Raw genomic sequence first — 22,382 nt, forward strand, 5'->3', positions numbered from 1 at the left:
AATAAAAACATTTATGGTAGGTATATTTGTGATTTTCAAAATAATATAAATTTAAGTAATGTAAATTTTAATCTGGAGAGAAGTTCAGCAGATATTAGGGATTTTTAAATCCAACTGCAGCACAATAAAAATTGAATCTGTAAAAACTGTCTTCAGAACACATTTTTGCTAATAGACGATTCTCTTCAGACTTCACTACATAGGGATCTTCCAGATGTGTGTATTGCACTCATACAAATACTTAACAATGGCCATACTAAGTGAATTTTGCGACTGAAATCTGTGCACCTAGAGGGTGCCCAAGTTGGGGAAGTCTAACTTAGTTTATTTTTCAGTTTTTGTTATCTCATCAAAATGGTTGTAACTGATAATTGACTGTAGGGATGTAGAAAGAGCTCAGAATGCCCCTAAGTCATTTTGGTGGGACTATCACCCTAGATTTGAATCAACAGCTTCTTAGCTTTTCAAAGTGTGTGAACCCCGAAGAATTTCTCCTGCATGCTGGCCTCTATGACAGTTGGGCACTCTGTAAGAAGGTAATCTAAGAAGGTTTAAAAGTAGGGTTATGCAGATCTTCAAAGGAGTTCTTCAATTCGTCAGAAGTCTGAGCAAACACACCTTCAAAGCAATTCAGTGAAGCAAAGCAATGGCCCCTCCTAATCGGCAGATCAGGGCCTCCTTGTCCATTTTGTTTGCAGAAAAGTGGATCAACCAATCAAAGTGGAAGTAATCTCCACATATTTCCCCCCCACCCATATTATCCCCCCCCCCAAATGCAGGGATATTCTTAAATAGAGGAAGAAATGTTATCTATGCTACCTTGGACTCCTGGAGTAAAGGTGGGACAGAAATCTCATAAATTAAAAAGCTGGTTGAAACCAATAGATGGCAATGAGGAGAGTACAAGGCTCGTTGACCTCACCTGGCAGTTTTACAAGTCACCTGGACACTTTTCAATATATGGAGGCTGTACATATCTTTCAACTGGAGATCTTTCTTCCAATGTGATTTGTCTCTGTGGGTGACCCAGACTCTACACAATTCTTAGCAACTAGCCTATATATGATCATGTTTGTTAGGGAGCTAGTATGGATTTAGGGGGCTTTTACAACTGAGAGCGACTATGCTAGCATTCTTCTGCCTAATCACCGTCTGACCTTTAAAAAGCCCTTAAGATCTACCTTGGACAAGAATTCCTCCTGAATATCTTCTTAATTAGAGGGAGGATCCCTTAGGCGGCTATGGTATGTCTGTTCTTTGTGTGCCTCATCAAATTTCACACAGTGTTAATTATCTGGCTGCCTGGGGGCCTGATCTTTCTTAGCTCATCAGCTCAGCACCAAGGGTTTAGGAACCAGATTTCCAAACAAAATTGCTTGTTTGCTTGCTGCTTTTGGCCTCTTCCCCAACAGCTATGACCATGATCACAATTCTTTGCTGCATGCGGCAACAATCCTGAACCTTGAAGTCAACGGAGAAGTATTGTATGTATGCATAATCTCATTGCTATACCCCGGGGGACAGGGAGAGACATGTCCCACTGGATGCCAGGTTCCTTTCTGGTAGTAAATTACCTACCTGTCTGATAGCAGGCAAATAATAAGATAAGAACAATGAGGTTTGGACTCTAGGTGTTTGCTAGTACCAAAACTGGCTCTAAGAACAGATCAATGCTACTCCTTTCCCACATCACTTGGGTTAATTTTATTCTCAATAGAGAATATCCACAGGAGAGAAAACTGTGGTTGGCTGAGACTGAAGCACTGTATTAGGAAGATGTGTGTATGCATAATATTAAAACCATCCTTTCTTGATATAAAATTCCCTCCTGATCCCTCAGGGATGTATTTCTGGTGATTCAGCCTAGTTTCCACAGTGTTCAGGAAAACAGGTTATGGCCAGTGAAGTTTTTGCTTCAGGAGAATTCCCTGTGTCCCCTTCCACCCTGCACTCTTATTGGATGGGGAATTTTCAGGAAAGGCTGAAGAGTTAAGAAGGTTGCTGATTAGGAAAAAAGTTGATTCTATACAATCTTCTTTCTCAGTGCCATCCCCCATTTTTCATTTCAAACATAATTGCAAAGTAGAAGCAGAACATCCAGATTCAGTCACAGTTTTGTTCCATATAATATTAACCTTGTGAACTCTCAAGCTTCCTCTTTCCGATATGTATTAAAGATGGATAATATAGATGGATAATATGTATGTATGTATTTATATATATGGGTGCAGGTATATATGTACTGTATGCATATAGCATGTGTATATGTGTGTTATAGATGTGTATACTTTTGAGAGCAGGCAATAATTTCATTTTTAATGTGTGCCAGTGTTCCCACATTAAAAAATTGACAATAAAGGTTATCTATCTATCTGCTGAAGATCTGTGAGCAGAGACTATGGGAGAACTCCAGAGTTGCCATGAGAAAAAACACATTTGAATGGCTCATCCCACAAGGATGAATTGAAGATTGATTTCAGATTACTTGTATCCTGAGCAAGCAAAGGTGAAACAGGAATGCAAAGCATGTGCAAAAAAAGAAAAAAATCTTAAAACTTCTTTGAACTCACAATGCCTCAAAGCCTAGTTTAGGTTTAGCTTCGTTTCCAGACTCACCCATTGAGGGAAATATGTCTGAGGTTCAAAATAGTTCTCTCCATGGACATTATCTTTGTAGTCACCAAGGTCAACCTGCAGACCATAAGCAGCCAGTAGGAAGTAAATTTCTTCTTTGTTGGTGCATCGTGACTTCAACACTTGTTCCCTCAGATGGCAGTAGTAATAATGCCGGGCCACCCTGTCACTGCAGAGGAGGTAAGAATGAGGTAGGAGAAGAGGACAGACCATTAGTTAAAAGCAAAATGGTAGAAGAAGGCAAGGCGGACATGTAACCAATTTCCCATCATTAGAGGATTTTTATACTGATGAACAATCAATTCCAATCATTTATTGTTAGTTGTATGTTATGTAGGCAATAGTCTAAAATCTTCCTTCAAGATCTGAGAGGTAGAGAATTGCTGCTTGGATATTATTTAAGACAACTTCTCTACTCAGTTTTTTGAAGAGATACCGAATGACCATTTTTATTATTCTCAGCAACTTAATCAATAGAAGCAATGGCTGTACTAACTATGGGTGAAGGCAGGGTGAAATGTAAAATTTGTTACTACCGATTCTGTGGGCGTGGCTTGGTACTGGTGGGGGTAATGTGACTGTGTGGGCGTGGCCAACTTTTTTTTTTTTTTAACTTTTCAAATCATTTTTTCTAATGCTTTGAAAAGCCTCTGCCGATCAGGCAACTCAGCTGGGATCGTCAGAGACTGTTCAAAGCATTTTTTTTACCACCTCTTTGGCCAAGAGGTTGCAGGAAAAAATGCTTTGAAAAGCCTCTGATGATCCCAGCTGAGCCACGCTATCAATAGAGGCTTTTTTTTTTACTTTTAAAAGCATTTTTTCGTCGGAAGAGGTTGTAGAAAAAATGCTTTTAAAAGTAAAAAAAAAAAGCCTCTGATGATCGTGCGGCTCAGCTGGGCATCGTGGGGGGGAGGCGCAGGGATTTTTGCTACTGGTTATCTGAACCACCCGCCGCCATTGCTACTGGATCGGGCGATCCGGTCCAAACTGGGAGCATTTCACCCCTGGGTGAAGGGAATTTTAACTATGAATTCAGGAAAGCCAGACCACTTAGAAGTTTTGCTAAGGAACAAACCCTATACCCGTGATGGCGAACCTATGGCATGTATGCCAGAGGTGGCACGCAGAGTCCTCTCTGTGGGCACGTGTGCCGTTGCCAGCTGCTCTTCTGATTTCCGGCGTGCACATGCCCGCTGGCCAGCTGGTCTTTGCAGGCACCAGAGTGCACATGAAAAATGACCTTAAAACGGCCCGAAAAATGGCCAAAAATGGCCTGAAAAAATGGACAGCATGCACCGGCCAGCTGGTCTTCAGGTTTCCGGTGCTCACACAAGCACACAGGCATGTGTGTTCCAATTTGGGCACTTGGTACTGAAAAGGTTCACCATCACTGCCCTATACTATTTTGAATAATTAGGCACAGAGGGAGAGTAATCTGAGAGAGAAGAAATCTATAGAGGGACATATTCCATATTTTGTTGCCCTGATTCTAAGTGAAGGCTTTGAGGTTCTTTTGACATACCTAGAGCAACTATGCTGCAAAGTTAATATATTGTTCATTTTAGGAATATGTACTCAGCAAATCTCAATAAAGCACCTGGGTGACATATTCTATATTCACCGCTGCTTTTGGAATCCTATTTCTTGCCAGACAAAAGAATGCTATGAATAGAGAAAACCTCAGTCTAGAAAACGTTTGGTATTTTTGCTTTGGACAACATATCTGCCTTTCTGAGTATCTGGTTTCACCTGGAATGAACAGCAAAGTAATTTCTGATTTCAGAAGAGAATTATGTCTGCTTCAGCCATTCCCCATCTAAAACAGACAGAAACAGCCTCTCCCTAGAGCCCCCATGAGGCATGTCTACAGAGGCCATTCTTCTTGTGATTGGAAGTCCAGACCATACATGGAGATAACTGAAGCAGCCTATGTAAATTCAGAAGTCAACCTTTTGGTAAAAAAGGGCAGCCCTGCTGGTTTTCTGGTAACAAGAGTCAAATTTAATTAATCACACAATAATCACAATCAAATGATTCCAGTGGTTAAGGCATCAGGCTAAACACTAGGAGGCCAGTTTCATTTTTAGCATGATGCTAGTTGCGTGACCTTGGGCTTATCAATTTCTCTCAGCCCTAGGAAGGAGGCAATGGCAAACCGCTTCCAAAAATGTTGCCAAGAAAACTCCAGGGACTTGTCCAGGCAGTTGCCATGAGTCATCAATGATTCAAAAGAACAAAAAGAGAGAGAAGACTCTAGGGAGTTGACATCAAACTGAATTTTCCTTGTTACTGAGACCGATAATAAAGAAAGTGATTTTACCTCTGTCATCCCCGCATTATAACAATGGGCCATAAAGAGGACAAGCCAGTCAATTGTGTACAAAAAGGACCTCTGAATGGCATCCTAAGGGGAGGCTTTCTTATAACAAGAGAAACAAAGAGACCAATTCAACATGAAGCTACCTTTCTAGGACTGTGGCTAGGGATATATACTTTACGGAGCGCTCATAATTATAGAGTTTTGCTTTGACCAAGGGGCTTTGGAAAACAGTAAGGGATACAGTGAGAAGCATTATTATAAAGGCAGGGAAGAGATGTCCTTCATTCAGCCCAAAGGAAAAGAAACAACACAGTCTTGTTCAGATCTAAACTTTAAACCATTATGCAAATGCAAAGGATAAGCCTCAATTTAGGCATTTTGAAGGTTTCTTGCGCTTGGCTAACCTAAGGACACAAATTCAGCTTGCTGCATGGGACTATCGCACAAATATATTCTTTACTTGCCCATTTTTGAATTTGCAGACTGCATTCCATAAGAATCAAATCCATCCCAAATTCTATTTTCTTTTTCCTCTCCTCCTACTTTTTTTTCTTTATTAATAAAACTAACCTCCCCCCCCCCAAAAAAATCTGCAATTAAAGATGGTAAAGGTAAAGGTTTCCCTCGAACATATGTGCTAGTCATTCCCGACTCTAGGGGGCAGTGCTCATCTCCATTTCAAAGCCAAAGAGCCAGCACTGTCCGAAGACGTCTCCGTGGTCATGTGGCCGGCATGACTAAACGTCAAAGGCGCACGGAACACTGTTACCTTCCCACCAAAGGTGGTTCCCTATTTTTCTACTTGCATTTTTTACGTGCTTTCGAACTGCTAGGTTGGCAGGAGCTGGGACAAGTAACGGGAGCTCACCCCATTACGTGGCACTAGGGATTCGAACAGCTGAACTGGCGACCTTTCGATCAGCAAGCTCAGCGTCTTAGCAACTGAGCCACCGCGTCGCTTTTAATTAAAGATGAGTAGAAGATAAATTGTTTGTAGTGTTGTCATATTTTATTACATATTAGTATGAAAATGAGGTAGCTGTAAAGAACATCTGGAAGTGTTTTATCCTTTAAACATCTACTGTGCTTCCTCAGTAGCATGTCTGAAATGCATTTGGTGCACCAGTAGTCCCCATTCATAGATCAGGGGCACTTCAGATGGTCATCCATGTCCTTCCAGAGACAAGGTTCTTCCATCTTTAGCCCTGGGTGGGTTTGTACTACTCCAGATGGACCCGGTGTGCAATCTGGGGATCCTCCTAGACTTGTGCTCAAAAAACAGCTGGCAGCCATGGCTAGGAAGGCCTTTGCACACCTTGGGATGGTGAAATACGTAAGATCTCCGACCTCCAGGTGTTTCGCTGCGCTCTGAAGACCCTGTTGTTCCGCCAGGCCGGGCTATTAACATAACGTTTTAAATTGGGGTATTTTAAATTTCGGGGATTTTAATTGGAGCCTAATTATTTAATGATTTTAAATTTTAACTGTTGTTTTGTTTCTGTGTTTTTAAATAGGCTGTACACCGCCCTGAGTCCTTCGGGAGAAGGGCGGTATAGAAATAAAATTATTATTATTATTATTATTATTATTATTATTATTATTATTATTATTATTATTATTATTATTATTATTACTAGTTCTTGAAGCAGGAGGCTCTACTCACTGTAACTCATGCCCTTTTAACATCTTATTTAGACTACTGCAGCATGCTCTACATGGGCCACCCTTGAAGAGCATTCAGAAAATTCAACTGGTACAGAACATGGTTGTATAGGTATGGTTCCAAATATACAACATGCATAGCACCACTTCTACAGGAACTGCATTGGTTGTGCCAGTATGTTTCTAGGTGCAACTCAAGATGCTGGTTGTCACCTTTAAAGCTCTACATGACTCCAGACCAGTTTACTTGAGGGATCACCTTTTTCCAAGAATCTCTACCAATACAACTTGATCTAGCAGAGTTGGGCATGCTCCCATAATATCGGCCTAGCTGGGTTGATATGCTCCAAATTCCTTTGATTAAACAATGTCATCTTTCAGGACCCCATAATCATACTTTTAATAGCATCTCTGGAACAATGTTCTCTCCAAGATCTTGATGGACTCCACTCTGCTGTTGTTTAGAAGTGTCATGAAGCCCAGGCTCTTCACCCAGGCCTTTGGCAAGGGGGAGTGAGATACACCCTCCACACTTTGCTTGCCATATTTTCTTTGTTTTTATATTTTAGTGACTTTATTGTAATTTCTTTGATTGTTATGAGCAGCCGATAGTCATGTTGAGTTGTGCAGCATACAAGTTTAATAAATTATTATCATTTTTATATATGCAAAAGAGTGTTGTGCAGGGGGAAAAGGTGAGTTGGACTGCCCACAGGTATATGTGTTGTACCTGCCTACATCACCTTAAATACGATTTATTTTTCCTGAAATCAGACAGCAGTAACCATGAGAATCAGGAAAAGACAAAGCTTCTTTGGATTTGATTTAAAGTAATGTCCACGTGCGTGATGTGCATTCTCACACATGGTACATATCACCTTTTCCTTTTTAAATCCAGATCACTGCACAACCCTGGTAGAGAATGCAGCTCTATCTGTGCACAGGTGTTTCCATGCACCTGCCATTCATACTTTCATGTTTGCTATGCAAAAAAGCTCTGTAAGTGTGACAACAGGCCATTATAGGTAATACAGTTAATGAAAGAATTAATCCAACTTCTATTGTGGAAAAGAATTGACGGTGTGGCTAAACTACCTAGAATTGACGGTGTGGCTAATCCAACACATTCACAATCCAACCCCTCTTAAGAAAACTGGCTACAGAAAGCTAAATACGGCATTATATTAAATAGAAGAACAAAAGGGTGAACTATGATATAGAGGGTTTTTGTTAAAGTAATAATCAACAGTACCTTATAACGCGTCCATTTTCTACATAATACTGTACTCTGAAGAATGCAACCAAAGGAGGGATGAACTTTTCTGTTCCCTTTGAAATAAAAACAACAAAAGAGAAGTCAAACAATGTCATATCTATCTATCTATCTATCTATCTATCTATCTATCTATCTATCTATCTATCTATCTATCTATCATCTATCTCTATCTATCATCTATCTATCTATCTATCTATCTATCTATCTATCTATCTATCTATCTATCTATCTATCATCTATCTATCTATCTATCATCTATCTATCTATCTATCTATCTATCTATCTATCTATCTATCGTCTATCTATCTATCATCTATCTATCTATCTATCTATCTATCTATCTATCTATCATTTATCTATCTCATTTAAAGGTCTTCCTGGGTCTAATTCTTTGAGTTTTATTCTCAGTTCATTTTGAAGCTATGCAACCATCAATCAACTCTTGTGCCTACTGACACAACTGATTCCAAACAGAGGATCCCAAACAACAATCTGCAGGTTTTATTTATGAAAAGCATTAAACTATTCCCGAACCTCACTCTGCACTAGTTTGATTTTCTGTAACAACAGAGATTAAAATTGTTTGAACTACAGCCAGATTGTAGTGGATAGCTGCCCTTCAGTTTTTAAGTGAAATAAAAGGAAAACCAAAAGAAATAGTTTTCTAATAGGCACCTATCGGCCTGAGCTTTCCAGCAAGTGACAAATACCTGTGTGTTGATACTTACTCGTATTTTATTTACAATTTTATTTTAATATTTAATATTTAACATTTAATATTAAATATTAAACTTCTTCTACTTTAGTCTCTGTCTTTTTAATACTGATTTCTGATAGACCCTACATAATCAAACCCACATATTTAACCAGGTATGTTCCAGCCAACATGAAAATGTGGCTGCCAAAGTAGATAGATAAAATTAAAACTTGAGTCCCATAATGGCAGTGGCACCACAATCAGTGAAGCCTAAATTTAAATAACATAAATAAATAATAACTGAAAAAGCTTGCTGTACTTACAGCAAAACATTGTAAACACAAGCAAATACAGAACACTAAATATTGGGACAAAAACAAGCCAGGATATTTTGGATCAGTTTTTCATTGAATGACATATTTCCTCAACAATCACCAACGTACATTCATATTTAGCATAGGACTTATTTCTGAGTAGGAAGGCAGTGTGGCATAGTGATTACAATGTTGGATTGGCACTGGGGAGATCCAGATACAAGTCTAGTTGTAGCTAGATCCAGATACAAGGTACCCTACCTCAAGCGATTATTCTTGTAGAAAAAAAGGAGAAGGAAAAAATGCCACACACACACATGTGTGCATAGAGAGCCATTTTGGTCTAATGGTTAAGGCACCAGGCTGGAAAGCAAGAGACTCGGACCATGAGTTCAAGTCTTGCCTTAGCCATGAAAACCAACTGGGTGACTTTGGGGCAGTCATTCTCTCTCACCCCCATGTTGTAATAATGAGGAGGAAAGTATATTGGATATGTTTGCTGCCTTGAGTTATTTGCAAAAAAAATAACAAAGGCATAATATAAATACATATATACTATTGCCCAGGAGTTTGAATAAAAGTCAACATATAAATCTAACAAACAAATAACTAAAGCGTAGGATCGCATTGTTAGAATTTTAGAATGCTTCATGAAAAGAAAAATCATTGGAGCAGACAAATGTACGTGGGCTATAAAACTGACATTGGACCCAAGTTATAACTAATTTTAGTTCAATCAGATGCAGCCTCAGCAATACAACACAGAAAAGTCTTCAATGTTACAAATACACACTGAAGGACTTACTCTGTTTCCTTCTTTCTTCCACTCCTTTACGAAATATTTACAAAGTTTCTGCTCCAGATCAATAAATACATATTCATTATCTAAAAGAGAGAGAGAATAAATGTTAGGAGGAACATCTGAAATTATTTAAATGCTCATGATTTTATATAAAGAGAATTTTATGAAATACAGTTCTTGCAAGCCAACCAGATTAATAACATTATTTGACATAAATTGTAAGTTTACCATGCACATATATATGTTAAAATTCATTTTACATAGCCATCCACCCTCCTGCCAGCTTTTCCCTAGCATAAATATCACTATAAGGTGAAACTCTGCATTGTATGAAGATGGTATATTTCAAATTGTAATTTTCCAACTATATACAAAGATAAAGAAAGCCCCAGCAATTACAGGCTCAATATAATACAACTAGTTTCATCAGGTGGCTGATGATTTATCAGGACCACAATCATTTGGAGGGTTTCCGTGGGTTGGGATGTGGCTACAATAATCTTACTATAATCTCTCTCCATTTCACTGCTAAGAAAAGTTGGTATTTCCTAAGAACAAATCTCCCATTGGTATTAATCAGGAATTTTGCCTACAATGAGTTCATGCAAAAACCCTTTTCAGAACTGAAAAAAGGAAGAACTACTCACCTTAAACTCTTTTTGCAAGGATCCCATTAATTATTAGCCAGCTAAAGTTGTTTAGGTCTAGGGGGAAACTCCCTGTTACGCTTTATCTGGGTAATATGTCCGGATAAACCCTCCCTCCCTTCCCTTCCCTTCCCTTCCCTTCCCTTCCCCTCCCTCCCTCCCTGAGCTAGCCTTGTGGGTTCCACCTAGGAGATTAGCTCCCGTGTTGTTAAGAATTGGTCTTTGAGACTATTTTGTACCTAAAGAGGAATTTAGGTGTTTAATTGCTTGGGTGGAGGAAGGATTGGGAAGACCAAACATAGGAGCCAAGCAGGATTTCTTTGCACCAAAAGTCAAACTTCGTGACTCACTAAGCCATTTTGAAATTTCTGTAAACACCAAGTGACCTGCCTGCCCTCCTCTGCCAAGTGCCCCCCCTCCTTTTACTCCTCCATCCCCAACCTGTCCCCAGTCTCACCCTGCAGTTGCCGCCTTCGTGCAGGAATGCAACCTTACATTCCAACTCTAATGAGGTTAATGTTGTCAAAATGCCAACTTGCAGGGTAATCCTCCGGCTACAAAACACCCCCAGCTCAGCTGTCCCCCCCACCCCACCCAGCTCCACCTTTCACAAGAAAAGCAGTGTGCAAGAATGTGTATTTCCAAGATTAAAGGTAAAGTTTAGAGATCCTTGTCACATGCTTAGGTTCCCTTCTCTTTTGGGGCAGGAGGGGAGATATGTTCTCCTGAAAAAAACGACACCTGAATACTCATTTAATTAAGGTGGCCTGTTTGGGAGTTGTGTTGTATGTGGGGGGGAGAAGACAGGCCTGCAAATAACTGATACCAAGTCTAATCCTGCTGAAAACATCCCCTTTCAACAAAATGTGTGTGTGGGGGGGGGGGTTCATTTCTGTTCATGGCGTGGCCACAACCACAAATGACAGCTCTATCCATTCTCTTTCCAACCAAGTCTGATGCAATTGGGAACATGGATGGTTATAATCTCCCTTGGACTATTCTGACAAAAAAAAAAAAAAAAGAGGGCCAGGGCAGAAATCAGACTAGGGTGAAAGTAAATCCTTTAGAAATAATAATGAGCAAGAAAGCAAGAAAGACTCCTTGGAGGTCATGTCTAAAGCCCACTGACTCAGCGTGACTGGACGGCACAGATTTGGAAGAAAAGCTGATTTTAAAAATGCATGTGACTTCTTGGGAGACCACAAATGTAATTCTGAAGTGTGTAATTCTCATTTTAAATGACAGGTGAATAACAAGTTTCATCCAGGAAAACACTCGTTTTAGTCTAGGATTGTGCCTAGTGGGCAAGGTTCAAACTGTCACGTATATAGGTACTTTTGCATTATATTCACGTAAAAATGCAAAATCTCTATTTTTGAACACAGAGAACACAGAGAATTCAAATTCAAAGAATGCGGCCGCGCAGGTGATAATGGAAGCGACACGGCGCACCCATGTAACACCTCTCCTGCGCGAGCTGCACTGGCTCCCGGTGGTCTTCCAGGTGCGATTCAAGGTGTTGGTTACCATCTTTAAAGCGCTCCATGGCTTAGGACCTGGATACCTACGAGATCGCCTTCTGCTACCGATAGCCTCCCACCGGCCAATATGTTCCCACAGAGAGGGACTCCTCAGGGTGCCGTCAGTCAAACAATGTCGACTGGCGACCCCCAGGGGGAGAGCCTTCTCTGTGGAAGCACCTGCCCTCTGGAATGAATTGCCCCTGGAGATATGGATGATCCCTGACCTACGCGCCTTTCGCCGTGTCCTCAAGACCTTATTGTTTCAACAAGCTGGGCTGGCCTAAACATGAATTTTAATGGTTGTTTTAGTTTTTTTAATAAGATTGGGGCCAAATTATTTAATATATTTTTAAATTGCTTTTAAATTTTTTGTATATATGTGTTTCAGTGTTGGCTGTGCACTGCCCTGAGTCCTTTGGGAGAAGGGCAGTATAAAAATTTAAATAATAAATAAATAAATAAATAAATTTATATTGAGATGCAAACCAGAGAGGAAATAATGTATTTTGAGAGCCAAATCCTGATCCTCCTGCTTAACTATTAATTTCTACAGTGAATAAACTATGGCAAAGGATTATTATGTTCTTACTGATGCTAAATGAATTGAGATAAAGAAGAAGTTAACCAATTGATAATCATTATCTTGGGTCAAAAGAGATAAACTGAATAGGGATTATTAACACATAACATTAGATAACCACCCTCCAGACAGTCTAAACTCAAACATTTTTGGACAAAGTAATTGGACCAGACCCACTCATTGTGGGCTTTCATTCAGGGTGTGGAAATGTGTGAGGTTCCATACATAGTCGCTGCTACTGGGCCACTGACTTCAATGGATAAAAAACACCAGTGGATTTTCCCTTCTCCCAGGGACATCAAATACACAGAGAAGAAAGCAGAGGCAATGCTCAAATAAAAATTCTGATCCCAGGTTTTCAGATCTCAGTCCCCATATTCTTTTGCCATTGGCCATGCTGACTGAAGTTGATTGAAGCCATAACTTTGAAGAATATCAAACTGTCTACAGCTGACATGCAAAACCTGAGAATGTTCATTTTAACCTCAGGAATACTTCACCATTATATTTTGAGGGAGACTTTCTTTTAAAAAAAGTTCACAGTAATACTCTGACATCTAAGAGAGGAAATACCCCAGTGATGGGTTGCTGCGGTTCGGACCAGTTCGCAAGAACCAGTAGTAAAATCAGCGGGAGGCCCCACCCACTGACCTGGATGTCATCATCGGCGATCTGCACATGCGCAGAAGCTTTGTGAACCGGTAGTAAAAGTAAGTAGAACCCACCCCTGAAATATTCATATAATGAATGAATATTTGTGGAGAGAATACAAATTCCACATAACAGTCCATCCAGTGTCTACAAAATACTGGCTGAACCAGACATCCAAACACTGAGGGTCGGTTTTCTCTTATAGAATCTCTTTTTGAATTATATCACATGCAAATATTCCCAGGGTATCAAGGTGACGAGGATTAACTACAAAAATGCTGTTTAATATGTTGGAATGATTTGTAAGCCTTTCCCATGGCATAATTTAATAAAGTTCAAAGTCCTTCAGATTTTTGTAGAAACAACATTCTTTGTAAGTTATGAAAGAAACTGACTTTGTGATGACTTTGCAAATAGCCAGCCTTGTTACACAAACAATGCTTTAAATTCTACCTAGAGGTGAAAAGAAATGTTGGCAGAAAGAATAGCTGAAGGTAGGAAAGAAGAGGGAGAAAGAAAGAGAAATATGTGCAAATAAAGAGACTCCTCCTTTATCATATATGTATATATTCACAGGTTAGTGATGGGAGGGTGTTGAGATCAGTGGTGAAATCCAATTTTTTTTACTACTGGTTCTGTGGGTGTGGCTTGGTGGGCGTGGCTTGGTGGGCATGGCAGGGGAAGGATACTGCAAAATCTCCATTCCTACCTCACTCCAGGGGAAGGATACTGCAAAATCCCCACTCCCTCCCCACTCCTGGGGGAAGGATATTGCAAAATTTCCATTCCCACCCCACTCTGGGGCCAGCCAGAGGTGGTATTTGCCAGTTCTCCAAACTGCTCAAAATTTCCGCTACCGGTTCTCCAGAACCTGTCAGAACCTGCTGGATTTCACCCCTGGTTGAGATGTCTTTCATGCCCGCTTAAATCTCTCTTAGTTCAGGCTATCAATATCTGTCAAATAATTGATCTTACTTTTTACAATGCTGATGCCAAAGAAGTGAGGGTCTTTAATTTTCAGTTCATCACAAACTTGGTCAAAGAGTTCCTGTCCTGTAGCTTTTACCTGCAACACAAAAAATAGTATTTAAGCTGTTTAGAGTAGGGTGTTTCAAGTCCATCACAACTATGCACTCCTTTGCATTATGGCACTATGGATATGATTGGAACACACTGCTACAGAATAAAGCTGCGGATTATTGAAGCATTTGTGGTAGGATTCCAGAGCAATGATTATTATGAATTATTTTTCACTTTAATCAAATGCCTTAAATTAGCTTAATACAATATTAATTTCTAAACGTTTTAGCAATGAGTCATGGTATTGCTACATAGTAAAACAATGAGGTACAGTATTGTGTGATATCCTGCTCTGCTGTTGTACACCTGAAGGATAGGACAAACAGTGGATATTGTATATATCAGAACACTATGATCCACTGCTTGTTGGTTCACACAATACACCAAGCCAAAATGTGATTTGCTTGGTTTGGTTTAATTTGTTCTATGAGTCTAATCATCTATGAGTTAAGTATAACTCATCAATTAATATTATAATGATTTAACATCTCAGAACTTTTATGTTCTTCACTAAGAGTTGTAAGTGATTCAGGTATAAAATGACACATAGACTATGTTCACTTGGCACTGAACCTATCTAATTCTATCTTGGGGTAAAAATGCCCTGCATCAAGAGTGCTTGATCAAAGATATCCCAATCAAATTAAGTTTGCCCATATTTGATGAACTTCCAGATACAGTGAGATGGCTGAGAGACTATCAAATCTTCCTGTATTGCTTCCCAGGTTAAACATACAGAAATTATTTTATTGCAAACAATGAAGAAGCCTTACGGAATACTGCAGGAAATCTGCCTACTCCACATCCTACTCCAGATCTACCTACACCAGATATCATGCCTTACATATATACACCAGCCCAAGGTTGAAATCCTAAGCCTTTTCACTCTGCCCTTTCAAATTAACAGACTTTGAACATGGTTTTCTAAGGTACCTCTTTCATTATTATACAATGGTTCAACATGGCCTCAGCATGGCTGATTCTTGCTTCAGTAGATCAGTGGTGGGTTGCCCCCGGTTCGCACCGGTTCTATAGAACCGGTAGTAAAACTGGCGGGAGGCTCCGGCCACCGACCCCAATGTCATCAAAATGCTTCTGCGCTTGTGCAGAAGAGCGTGCGTGAGAGCAAAGTGAGCAAGCGTGCTCAGCCCCGCTGCAAACCTGTAGTAAAGGTAAGTAGAACCCACCCCTGCAGTAGACCCATATCCTACAAGTCCAGGAGTAAGTATTTAAAAGGGTTTTAATTTAATCAATTAAGTAATAATTACTTAATTGGCCAAGGTTGCATGGGCTTTAGGTCTAGAAATTATCTGCAGGTGACCAGGTTAGCAATAGCAATAACAATCACAATACTTAGACTTATATACCACTTCACAGTGTTTTATAGCCCTCTCTAAGCAATTTACAGAGTCAGCATATTGCCCCCAACAATCTGGGTCCTCATTTACCTAGGTTACCGATTCGTGCTTTCCAATAAACTCTGTTTTATATTTAATGTGTGGCAAGTCTTGATCTGAAACCAACAAACCAGGGTTTGAAATTGAAGCTTGTCCTAATTGCATGTTACTGTTATGTCTGAATTAACACCCTTTCTCTTTTGACTAGACCTCAGCTCCATCTCAGAGAACTTTTGTATCTGCTCCACCACAAGAATACAAAATCATCCAGATGGAAATGAAGCTATGAATCTTTGCTTCTATAGATGGAAAACAAAACAACTGAACAATGGAAAACTACGGCTGTTAAATACACCATATTTTCAAAGCTATGGAAAAGAGAATTCAGCCATATCTTAATTCTCATCCTATACTCAATGATGCTGGGAGGAACAAATGAGGAAGGAATGATAATTCCTAATTCTGAACAATTACAGAAATGGCTAAATATAAGTATTTACCCCAAAGGGAGATAATCCATTGTTACAAAAGGGAAAAACTGGTCTGCTTCCATTATCATATTCTCAACAATTCTAAAATGACACTCCCATTTTAAGGGGAAATTATACGGGGGAAAACCCTTTTAGGTAAAAAAAAGCAAGACATTCCAGAAATCAAAAGGAAATACTACATTCAGTACTATGCATCAGCTTATCTACTGTTTTTCTTCACCATTTATACAGAGACTATTATATTCGCAAACAAGATTCTCTACCAGAAATGCAATGCTACATAAAGGCCTTTCCATTTCTCTTTAAAAATGGATATAGCCCACCCCGATACTCCATATTGTTTCTCTTAAAAGCTATTTAAGTAGTTGTTAAATGGGTGTGCTGCTCTTCCACCCTGTTTCTCCAGGGTGGTTGACCATTTTCATGGCTCTAGTCAAGAAGATGCTAGAAAAACATCCACAAAAAGCACATTTGATACAGACAAATGTGAAGAGAAGGATCTTGGATGATTTCTGAAAAATCATTTTGAAATCATCATATATCAGGGGTGTCAAACTGGATTTCTTCAAGGGCTGGATCAGCATTGTAGTTCTCCTCCATGGACCAGCGGGGGGGCAGGGAGATGGGACGGACACCTCCTGCAACACTCTGCCAGCCAAAACGGGGCACGGGGGCCACATGAGGCTCCCTGCGCCCCATTTTCGGCCTGGTTGGCCTCCTGCATCACTCTGGGGTGTGTGGAGGGTCTCATGTTTTGATTGCCAGAGGTACCGCAGGCCGGTCCTTTGCTATTTCCAGGCCGGCCCCGCTGGCCAGATTTAAGCACCCTGCGGACTAGATCAGGCCCGCGGGCCTTGAGTTTGACACCCCTGATATAATCTAACCTCAGGGAAAGGTAGAAACTTGAATATCATTGCAGTAAAACAAAACAGTAAAACTTCATGCATCAGCAGGGAAGTAAAAGTAAATAGGACCTTTTGCAAAATCAGGAAAAGGAAAAGGAATTTTAGGAATAAGGGTCCTCTGGCTTCCTGAACCCTCGTCATTTATCCTCCTTGGCAGGAATATCACAAGCATTAATTAATATTTGCTCAGAGGAGAAAAAACTGGTTATTCCATTCATTTCTAACAAACTTAGGAGATCCCCAACAAGAATGTTGAATTCTTGTGAACTGGGGTTATTATTTATTTATCAGATTTCTAGGCTGCCCTAATCTGCTACAAGATTAAGTCGGTGACTTAAAAAAATGCAACAATAAAAACAAAGTGAAAATTAAAAATTAGATCATGAAAAAAAGAAAGTCAGCAAAATCTACTACAGCAACATAGACTATAACATATACTTTGTCAAAAATGTATTATAGCAAAATATACTATATCAATTAACCAGTGGAACTGCCTGCCTCCAGAAGCTGTGGATGCTCCATCACTGGAAGCTTTTAAGCACAGACTGCACAGTCACTTGTCTGAAATGGTTTAGGGTCTCCTGCTTGAGCAGAGGGGGTTGGACTAGAAGACCTCCAAGGTCCCTTCCTACTGTTATTCTATGTTCTAAAACACACATGCACATAGACACTGAACAATTTAAAAGATTAAAATAGCACTGGTCAGTAACTCTTCAAAGCAACTACATCTTTTACCAGGATCTCATGGTTGCTTCCCACAGCTATTGCATGATTCCATAAAAAACACAGATACTTTAAATAGCTTCAGAGGTATAGTATAATTAAGGCCCTAAATATTCCAAAATAAGATATTTGGAATAATCATCCAGTCAATTAGGAAGAACTAAATTTCGACTTCCTGGGTGTATTTGGACCCGATTTAAACTGGTGGTCCACAATGAATTACTCCAAAGTGAAAGCCAGAACAAGTCTGGTGATTAATGTCTGCTTATATTTTAAGTTTCAAATGACATCTAGTTACTATTAGTAATAGTGGTGATTACAAATAATTGAAGTCAATGTGAGCTACTGGCTTCTTAAAGTTCTTAACTCTGATCCCTATATAAAGATCCATTCTGAAGTCTAATGAAGTACATAGTCCTTAACATATGACCACAACTGAGCCCAGAATTTCTGTTGTTAAGTGAAACATTTGTTAGGTGAGTTCTGCTCCATTTTATGATCTTTCTTGCCACAGTTGTTAAGTGAATCATTGCGATTGATAAATTAGTAACCCGGTTGTTAAGTGAATCTGGCTTCCCCACTGACTTTGCTTGGCAAAAGGTTGCAAAAAGTGATCACATGACCCTGGGACACAGCAATGGTAATAAGTATGAACCAGCTGCCAAGCGTCTGAATTTTGATCATGTGACCATGGAGATGCTGCAAAGGTTGTAACTGAAAAACTGTCATAAGTCACTTTTTTTCACTGCCATTGTAACTTTGAATGGTCACTAAATGAACTTTTGTAAGTTGAGGACTACCTCTACTGTGGGAATCATAGGAAATTGGAATATTTTAAGCATGATTCCATTAAACAGATAATTTTTATCTCATTTTTAAGGAACAATTTTATAAGAACGTTTTGCTAATAATATACTGTAACTACTGAAAGAGATCATTTGAAAGCAGAAAGGTTTAATATGAAGCAAGCTATAAAACACAAGGTGGACATAATTTTTTAAAAAAATCTTATTTTAAACTGGAGGCAACCATATTTTGACTGTCTTACATTATATATCATAAGTCATGATAGACCTATATCCCTTTCAAAGGAACATAATCCTCCTACTTAAACAGAATGAATAGGAATATGTATAGGAATATGAATGCAACTCATTAAAGCAACCATGTCTTTTTTTCAGAATCAGAAAGGTGCTATGGAGAGGCTGTTTTTGCAGCCATGCAATCCTGAAATCAAACATTCCTGAAATTCAGCTATGGGAAGAACATTAGTAAGGAACATCTTATTAGAAGCGGAAATCGACTCTAGGTAGTTTCCTATGGCTAATCTGACTCCCCCACCTCACCTCACCCCGCCCCCCCACCTCCACCCCAGAAAACAGCATGATGAGCTCTACATAGAATCTAGCCTTCAAACAGGCTTAACATTTGTTGATGTATTCAGTCACAAAGTTAAACTGAAGAACTCTGTTTATAAGGTATAAGTTGAATCTAGTAACCATGAAGGCTGTTATTATTATTACAAATTCACAAAGATTATGAACTCATTGGTACCCATGGCAGTTTACTGAATAACGTATGATGAGGAAAAGAAAAGTTCAATTCAAGAAATGTATATACAAAGTTAGACCACCCTCCCAGAGATAATGGCATTACACCCTTCATTTCTACCTACACATCCATTGTTCAAAGTGGGTCCATTTTGATGAATTTTAATTCAATTTCTGAAGTGCAGCAATTTGAGGAAGGATGAGATAAATAGTAGAAGAGCAAAGTGTGGGAAATTGATAATAAAAGGAGAGACAAGAAAAATAAGCCAGCTAGAGTTTGGTTTAAGATAAGGGGCTCTAAATATGATGTAAGTAAGTGCTAGATCAGTTCACCTCAGGATGTGCATTCTAACACATAAACACCAAAAAAGAAAAAAAAACTGCTTTGAATATCCAGCATTAAAAAGGGTGATAAAAATTACGGTATTTAGAAGCAAGCAGACAAAATGTATGAAGCCACTTAAACAGATGAGCAGCAAAGGCATTAGGAAATTCAACAACATTTTTTTTTTTTTGCTATTTCTGCTGTTTTTTTTTTAATGCTTTTTGAAGGGCCATGTTATTCAAAACCAAAGTGGGAGAATGAATTATAACCCTTTGACAGTTTATTCTGAACACACAGCTCCATGTTTTATCTTCCCAGATGATTTTAAAGTGCTCAGTAAGCTTCCCATTCTTTTCTTTCTTTGATACTTTTCTCTTCAGTGACAGAACAGATTAAAAAAGAAATAAATAAACAGGTCTGTGCATGACTAGAAATAGCTGCCTGATTCAAAAAGTGTATTTTCTAAGGGGAATCTACCTAAACAGGTGTATCTTGCACTAAAAAAAAAAAAAACCACATGCAAATCCTGACAGAAGTTTAACTTCAGTGATTACAATTTTTATTCAAATACAGATCTTTAAAAGCATTCAAACCTGCAACACTATAGAGATACATAATTCTATTGATATCTCTAATAGGCATCATAGATTCCAAATTACTTCATTCTTTACCTTACTACCTGTACTACATTTCAACTTTTATTTTCCTACAAGGGAAAATTCTCAGAATATAGTGCTACATAATTTTGTTGGAAGATATACAGGATAATAAAACTTGCAAAGTATGATTCCCCAGGTCCACCATGTTGAAAAATTAACACAATGAAATCAACAGCCTCCAAGGAAAAACTTTTTTTAGTGTTCCAACACTACAAAAACATCAAACAAATATGAAAAGAAGTTTCAGAATACCCAGATCCAACTTATGCTAATATGGATCTATTTTTAAAAGAATCCTATTTTTCAGCTTAAAAGCTTTTTTTAAAAAAACTTGCAAATCTGCAGAACCTCTAGTTTATTTCTCACACATTCTAAATAACACAGGTACCTGTCTGTGTTACTCATAAAGATTTCCAAAACAAGCTTAGATACACTTACCCCAACAGTCAAACTGAGCTGGTCTCGATCTGGCAGAAGGACGCAGACATTCCTAAAATCCAAAGGCATCTTCTTTGGTAATAGCTGTTTGCTTATTGCAGAACTGGTTGTAAACTTCTCATACCGCTCCGTCAAGTAACAACACCGCAATCGGAGCCTTGGGAATCAAGCCAACTTTGCTCGGATTTTTTTTTTTCCCAACCTGAGGAATAAAAATCCTTAGAATGAAAAGGTTGGATGATTTTGTAGATTTTGTAGTACATTAAACAAGTGTTCTTCGTAGCTTCATTCTAAGAAGTAGCTCTAACCACAAAACATCTCTCTCTGAGCTCTGGCATAGTTATAACTAATCTTCTCATTAGTCAGCTCTTTTACTGATTAGCAGCTGGTTACGTTACACAGTAGGTGGGGACACTAACCAGCCGGGAAATTTATCTCAGGGAGGCCCAGGAAAGTGGCATCCACATGCTTGCATTCCCTTCTTTTGAATCAGCTACTTTATCCTGTGTGCCAAGAATCGTAATCCAGAATTACTGGTGGCTGATTTTTTTTTTCACTCACACTTCCCTATGTGATACTCAACTTTTAAAAAGCGAAGTCCTGAGTCATTGGAAAGAAAGACAGAGAAAACAGCGTAAGGGGCAATAAGAATAAAGGAGAAAAAAATTACTTAGACCATTGGACCCGAGATTACAAAGTCATTAGTAAATAGCATTTAAAGATGACTCAGAAGAGGGAGCAATCATGTGTTTCTGTGGGGTTTAAAGTATTAGTGGAAGTATGTGGGGAAGTTTTTCCTTGTAATCTACCGTAGCATCTGATTTCATTGGAACAGGAGAGAAATGAGGCACGCAGTAGAAATGCCTGGTGCTACATAATATGGCACCATTGTATTAGTATCTTTAAGTAGGCAGTGCCTCTACAAATGGCAGTATTTAAGCAGGGATAAGTCAATCCTTCAATATGAGAGCACCTAGTCAGTGTTTCTCAACCTTTTAAAATGAGTGGACTTCAACTTCCAAAATTCTCCAGCCAGTATGGCTGGCTAGAGATTTATGGGAGTTGAAGTCCATCTTAAAATTGCCAAGGTTGAGAAACACTGATGCTGTTGGATAGATGAGCAAAAAGAATGCATTGTAACCGATGAAAGGGACTGGGGGAGAAATCCGTATTTTCTGTTTGGAAATAGTTAAGACTCTTTCATTGTTAAAAATGTCCTGTAATTTTTGCTCCATTGTTGCTCCATTCTGCCTAGTCAATAATTCTTGATTTGCAACACACTAACAGAAACTTATTGGATCCACTTTCTATAGTACATGTCAACTTCATATCCAAATTGAAAATTAATAGGTTTTTTCTTTCATATTTCCACTTTATAAAGACACTAGATAACAATGTCTATGTTCTCCTTTGACCTTTAAAATTTGTCTAGAACCCCAGTGTGTGCTGTTAGACAAGATTAAATTATTCATGGTTTATATTTTAATTTTGCATAATATAAATTACATACCGATATTTTATTGTTGATCTCTATGTTCCATGCTTCAGTTCTAGGTTCAATGAATTTAATAATATGATTGGGAAAACAGCAGGATATTGAATTAATTGAGCCAATTCAGAATTTATGCCAATAGGTAAAAATCCCTACATGAATTTATTAAGCAATTATCGGTTTAAGATGTGCAGTGAATATGTTAACTGTCTTGGA

The 22,382-nt window shown here is 38.9% G+C and overlaps 1 protein-coding gene across 6 annotated transcripts in view; it reads right to left on the reverse strand.

The window, feature by feature from the left end:
• FRMD1 (FERM domain containing 1) overlaps nucleotides 1–22,382 on the reverse strand; it is a 49,080-nt gene that overhangs the window by 13,870 nt on the left and 12,828 nt on the right. For all 6 annotated transcript variants that reach the window (XM_060692336.2, XM_034428431.3, XM_034428434.3 and 3 more), the window contains exons 2-6: nucleotides 20,675–20,876; nucleotides 14,082–14,172; nucleotides 9,709–9,788; nucleotides 7,869–7,945; nucleotides 2,617–2,803 (exon numbers count right to left, since the gene is read on the reverse strand). In XM_060692336.2, coding sequence (XP_060548319.1) covers nucleotides 2,617–2,803; nucleotides 7,869–7,945; nucleotides 9,709–9,788; nucleotides 14,082–14,172; nucleotides 20,675–20,743 — 504 coding nt within the window. In that variant the 5' untranslated portion in view covers nucleotides 20,744–20,876. The remainder of the gene's footprint in view (nucleotides 1–2,616; nucleotides 2,804–7,868; nucleotides 7,946–9,708; nucleotides 9,789–14,081; nucleotides 14,173–20,674; nucleotides 20,877–22,382) is intronic.

This window comes from Pantherophis guttatus, chromosome 1, assembly GCF_059756535.1.
Source record: "Pantherophis guttatus breed Tessera chromosome 1, ASM5975653v1, whole genome shotgun sequence".
Taxonomy (NCBI): Eukaryota; Metazoa; Chordata; class Lepidosauria; order Squamata; family Colubridae; genus Pantherophis; species Pantherophis guttatus.